A 6,273-nucleotide genomic window follows, 5' to 3' on the forward strand; every position below is an offset into this window, starting at 1 on the left:
GCGATCTTCCCAGATGTCCTTCACTCCGGTGCCGGGACACCACGGACCCTGGGTGCACCCGCCACGGAAGACGCGAGCCAGGCCCCGGGCGATGACCTCTCCCCCTCCGCCACCTCCGGTCTTCGAGATCTCCACCCGGAACCGCTTCACTCCCCTCCGAGAGACGGAACGCGACGCTGAGATCATCGGAGACTCCATCGTCTGGCACGTCCGTGCTAAGTTAGCTGAAGGTAAAGTGCACACTCACTGTTTCCCTGGTGCTCGTGTTCTCGATGTTTCTGCGCAGATACCCGCGATCCTGAAGGGCGACGAGAGCACCGGAGTGGTCGTGCTTCAAGCGGGGGTTAACGACACCATACTGTGGCAGATGGAGACACTGAAGAGGGACTTCAGGAGCCTGATTAGATAGATAGATAGATAGATAGATAGATAGATAGATAGATAGATAGATAGATAGATATCTATCGTGGTGCCGATCAAAGTGGAAACAAGGTGTCCTGGTCTCTGTTCCAAATGGCATTTAGTGTGAAGGATATGACAGAAATGCCACGCACTCAGATCCATGTGCTGCTCTATAACACCAGTCATACTTACACTGTGACTTAATCACATTACACTCAACAAACATTCCTCTGCTACCGCTTTTCCTTCAACAAACTAATATAGATCACAAAACTGCATCCTTCTCCTTATAAGGCCATTGCTTTAAATTGATGCACCATAAAGAAAGGATGTTTGAATCATGAGTTTCTCTGAGACCTCTGACCTCTGAAAAAAGACAGAGTCACGTTCTCTGTTCTGCCTCAGCGCAGTGGGCGCCAGCTGAACTGAGAGTGCAGCATGAGAGTGCGATTGTCTGAAACACTCCGAGCTGGATTCGGCACAGCACTGCCCGTCCTTTTGCCATTTAAGGACTTTTGAGGGATGCTTGCATCACCCTGCAAGAGTCTTTTGACCTGAACAGACAAAGATAGTAGGAAATGAAAACACTTCCACCATATAGACAAATTCCTCTTTTTGTTTTTAAAGGGGTCATGAACTGAGAAATCAAAATTCCCTTGATCTTTTGACATATAAAATGTCAAAATGTATAAAAACATCCTGTAAGTTTCAGAACTCAAAACTTTCTCGTTAGTCTAAAAACAGCTTATATTGAAGTCAATCTGTCAAAACGACAGGTTGTGGAATGTGCCAGTTTATGATGTAATGGTGTGGCTAAACACCTGCTTCTACATCACTGCCTGTTTAGCCCCACCCACCGATTTGCGCATGTAGTGTAAATAACGAGAGAGGCAAACAGGTCTACACAGAAATCAAACAATAAAGATGCTCCGAAAATAACAAGACTCAGTACAGTGCCAAGTTGTGGAAAAACACAGTCTTTGCATCGTCATCCTTCTTATCTCAACATTAGGAAAGAGTGGATTCGTTTGCAAACAAGGCACAATTCAACGCAGGATTTTCAGAAATATTTAAACTAAAAGATGATGCTGTGGCGACTATATTGGATCAGACAGTATAATGTCGCACCACACAAGTGTGAGTAACTGTTTTTATTATGTGGTCACTATTGCTATGTCTGTTATTACAGATCATTTGATATGTACTGAGTATTTATGCGTTTTTAACCTAAATCACAGCAGCTATCTACTACACTGGTAATGTAGGCTGTCAAACATACACAACTGTTAGCCAATCATAGCAGTGGGCGTTTACTTCTGAGTCTACAATCTGCCACACCTATTCAAACAGAGCGTTCCGATGAGGGGGGACAAAACAGAACAGAAAATAGCCTATTACTTCTAAATTATGATGTTTTTTGATGTAAAAAGCTTGATAACATTATGGACCTCAGAGAACAGTACAAAATAATTTTAAAAAGGCAGTTCATGACCCCTTTAAATAAAACAGCGTGGATTTGTTACAAGTCACTTTAGACCTAAAAAGCGTGCACCCCTAGTAGTTTGTCTTGTAAACATTAACATTAGTGTTTCAATAAAGCATGAACTTTTCAAGAATTATTTATCTAATTAAGAATGGTTGCCATGGAGAATGGCCAATATATACCGGTGTTTTTGAAAGAAGTTTATGCTCTTGCTCACCAAGATTGCTTTTATTAGATTTTTTCCATACATTTCTGCCATATGTACATATGTACTGACAGTCACCACTGATAAGCTACTACTAAATATTGTAGAAACTTAATTTGCTGTAAAGTTGTATTTGTATCGTGAAGAGCGCTATACAAATAAACCTGAATTGAATTGAATATTTCATCAGAAATACAGTAAAAGCAGTGATATTGTGAAATATTATTACAATTTAAAATAACTTTTACATTTGAATATATTTTAAAATGTAATTTATTTCTGTGATGCAAAGCTGAATTTTCAGCATCATTACTCCAGTCTTCAGTGTCACATGATCCTTCAGAAATCATTCTCATATGCTGCATGCCTGCTCAAGAAACATTTCTTATTATTATCACAGTTGTGCTGCTTAATATTTTTGTGGATTAATTTTTTTTCAGGATACTTTGATGAATAAAAACTTTATTGAAGAGCATTTACTTGAAATAACATTACACATTCCATACATACTGAGACTAGTCCTGACAGAATCACTTAGCAATCTTGCGATGTCATGACCAGCTAAAAAGTAAATCTTGTTTTTTTTCTTTTGCTTGAGATGTGAAAGATTGTTTACCTAGCTGAGTTCTTCAAACTTCACAAACCACAGGAATTTATTGCTAACTTACAAACAGACCTTCCTCCATCTAGAAATGAAGTCCTGCCTCAATAAGATTTAGAAAACATTTTTTTCAACTGTGCATCATGAAATATAAGCCTCACGATTCCACTTTAAAGCCTTTCCGGCCTGTTAGCTGCTATTTACTGTAAGCCTGTTTCCTGTTAATTTATAATACAATCAGGGACAAACTGAGTGCTTACTTCTGCTGCAGGTCCAGTAGGCTCTGCTCAGCTCTCTGAAGCCCTTCGAGGTCCTTCATCATCTTGCTAACATGGTCCTTAGAATTCCGGTTCTGCATGTAGGCGAACCAGCAGCCCCCCACAGCGATAACGATAGACACCACCAGCATCAAGTCCTTCAAGTGACTGTGTTTGCTCACTGCCAAAAAGGGCAAAAAACAACACTTTAGTAACAATAAAGTTGATAGTTCACCTTACAATTCTGTTATCATTTACTCACTATCATGTTGTTCCAAACTTTCTATTTTGCTTTTGACTTTATTATTATTATTTTTGTAAAACACAATAGGAGAGGTTCAGCAGAATGTCGATGTTGCTCTTTTCCATAAAATGAAAGCACCCAAGTCCCTTATGCTCATCAAGGCCTCATTTATTTGATCAAAAATACAATAAAAACTGTAATATTGTGAAATATTATTACAATTAAAAAAAAATAGTTTTCTTATTTATAGGGCTGCACAATTAATCGAATTTATGATTTTGTCATAATCGTGCAGCCCTACTTATTTAATATATTTTAAAATGTAATTCATTGCTTTGATGGCAAAGCTGAATTTAGGTATTAAATCAAAAACAGTGACAGTAGAGTATGGATGAATGTACAAAGTGCTGTCATATGCACTAGACTAGAGTATCACATACTCTAATGTCATGTGGGAATTATGACTCTTTTTCAACATACATCCCACTGGTCACCCCAGCCGACCCCAACATGGCCGAAGCAAATTAGAGTTTTCTTTCCAATGCTTTTGTCTGCGATCTTCTGTTAACATGCATTTCCAATGTTGTTTTTCCATACCGACTGATGCTTTCATCATGTCAATCAAAAATCTGAACATATATTTTGGTTAAACACAACAAATAAAACCAGAATATTCTTTTTAAAACAGACTTTTTTACAAGGATGTGCAGTGTGGACAGACTCGACTTTCTATGAACAAAATCGCAAGCCCAATAGTGTGAAGAAGGCATATGGAAAAGTGCCCAGGATTTTTTGGCTGGAGTAATACATGATTGTCTTCCTGTCTCTACAACTCCAGCCAAACATATGTGGCTGTTGTACAAACTTGTGATATAAAGCACATGCACAGACCGCTTTTAGCAAGAATAACAGTAATACAAACAAATAGTAATCTACTTAGAAAAAGTCCCAGAAGTGATGAAAAGCTCCCAGTTTGGATCTAACCATGCAGGACGTATGAATACACATCAGTAGTTCTATATCAAATCTGTCTTAATCTATTTTGCATGCAGAAATGACAACAGTACGGGGATCCAGAGGGGTGTTCCCCACAAATGTGGTGGCATCAGCTGCGTAATAGGAGATTTTGGATGACTGGATTAGCGAGTGCTATTTCCATCTGCGATTTTGTGGTCACATCCTGCCCAGGAAAATGGCAGGTGATGGCACATGTAGCAGTGCCAAAAGTATTTGTGAATCCTTCAACCTCGACGCTCACCCATCTTAACCGGCTTGATTTGGGGTCAGGTTAAATCTCTGGTGGGTTTACTGAGGCTGGCACATGATAAACTGGATTTCCTTTTCAATTATGGCACTAGTGTTTGATAAAAGAACTCTTTGAATGTATATAAAGGAGTGTTTTGTTTGCACACATAATCTTTGACCAAGGAATTTGGATGGCAGAGAGTCCTCATTTCTTCATGTGTACAGTATGTGCTGAAGCTGAAATTTGTAAACAGATACTAGGCCGATTTTCCATTAGTGTTACAACACCACGAGACTCTATAGTAAGATCATCTGGAACAGTGAGGAACCTTCTACTGTGGACAGCATAAACAGTGACCGGAGAGTTGAATAGCTGAGATTATTAAAAGGCTCCAGACAGAATCTGGAACCGGGAGGGATCAACCACTCTGTGGTCAGACCAGACAATTCACAGACACACTGGTATATTTAGACAGTTTATAAAGTGATTACATCAAATTCCTTCAATTAGTATGACTTTACAATAACATAAGGCTCCAAAAAATGTAAAAATATTTTTAACCAATCACAAAATTTCATACAATTTCAACAAATTTGTGTTGTGCTTGACTTGGGCCAGTAAACTACCACCTAGCAATCGCTCAGAGTAAGAGTGTTTACTCTTTTAGATGTCATAGCCCACCAAATACAATCATACTCATGCTTGGGAGCATTCTAAAATCACAGAAACGTCACAGAAATTAATCCAACTTACCCACTAAATCAGAGTATCTTCCGATCATTTGTTTTTTAATTTAATATTGAAATCTGAAAAATGAAAAACGGCACATATTTCATTTTTCAATTGTTCAAACAAAACGAAAAATCAAGAATGCGGCTTCATTTTTCGTTTTTCCGTTCAGGGATAGAAAACGAATAAGAAACTTGAATATTCGATCTCTACATGTGGGCGGGAATGAAACACCTCTCTCCGCTGATTGGTCAACCAAACATTACAATATAATAATAGTCCTAAAAAAAAAAAAACAATAATAGTCCTCCGCTTCTATTGATTCTTAACATGTTTATTTCTACTACATTTTATCTCTTTCTCTTCATCAAACAGCCAGATTAATGAATGGCTTGACACAAACCGTACCGCGGCAGAGCCTTTGGTCCTTTGGCTCACCGCCTGATCTATTATAGCTAACTATCAAAATCTGTGTGGCAAAACTGCGCAACACACTGCAGCGCGGGGAGAATGTATTGTAGTGACGCACAGACTATCAATTTATGTGAACATACAGTCATAACTTTTGTTTTAGACAATACGCTGCGTTTTAGACAAAGGAAGAACTTAAATAATATGACAGATATGAAAAGAAATGACTCCTTCACTTTACCTTCACAGCACATCTATTTTATTTTTTATTTTTTGAGTTTTATTCATAGAGCACTGTCTAGAAATTTAGGAAATCATATGTTGTTATCCCACTGGCATGGGACTATTTGTTCGTCAGAGTGCTTGTTTCAGTGATTGAATTTAGTGAAATGTGAATTTGATGTCATGATTTGAAGGTGAACTCGTTTGAGTTATAAGAACATATCCAAACCCTGAAATAACACTTCGAACAATAACCCAGTGTCATCAGTGTCAGAAATTAACCTTCCCATAAGGGGCAATTGATTTTCAGTTTTTTATTTATTTATTATTATTTTATTTTTTTTACCTTTTGTATGTCATCTTTAATGTTAAATCCTTACATCAAATAAATTAGAATAATATGACAATAGGCTGTTATCAATTAAATCAGTATTCAGTGATATAGAACCTGCGTCTGAAGATGCTTTTAGATG

The 6,273-nt window shown here is 38.0% G+C and overlaps 1 protein-coding gene across 2 annotated transcripts in view; it reads right to left on the bottom strand.

Annotated features, from left to right (window-relative positions):
• Positions 1-6,273, bottom strand: part of stim1b (stromal interaction molecule 1b) — a 42,850-nt gene that overhangs the window by 20,053 nt on the left and 16,524 nt on the right. For both annotated transcript variants that reach the window (XM_016240404.1, XM_016240403.1), the window contains exon 7: positions 2,952-3,129. In XM_016240404.1, the coding sequence (XP_016095890.1) occupies positions 2,952-3,129 (178 nt within the window). The remainder of the gene's footprint in view (positions 1-2,951; positions 3,130-6,273) is intronic.

The sequence above is a fragment of the Sinocyclocheilus grahami genome, unplaced genomic scaffold (assembly GCF_001515645.1).
Source record: "Sinocyclocheilus grahami isolate Dianchi unplaced genomic scaffold, SAMN03320097.WGS_v1.1 scaffold588.1, whole genome shotgun sequence".
NCBI classification, from domain to species: Eukaryota; Metazoa; Chordata; class Actinopteri; order Cypriniformes; family Cyprinidae; genus Sinocyclocheilus; species Sinocyclocheilus grahami.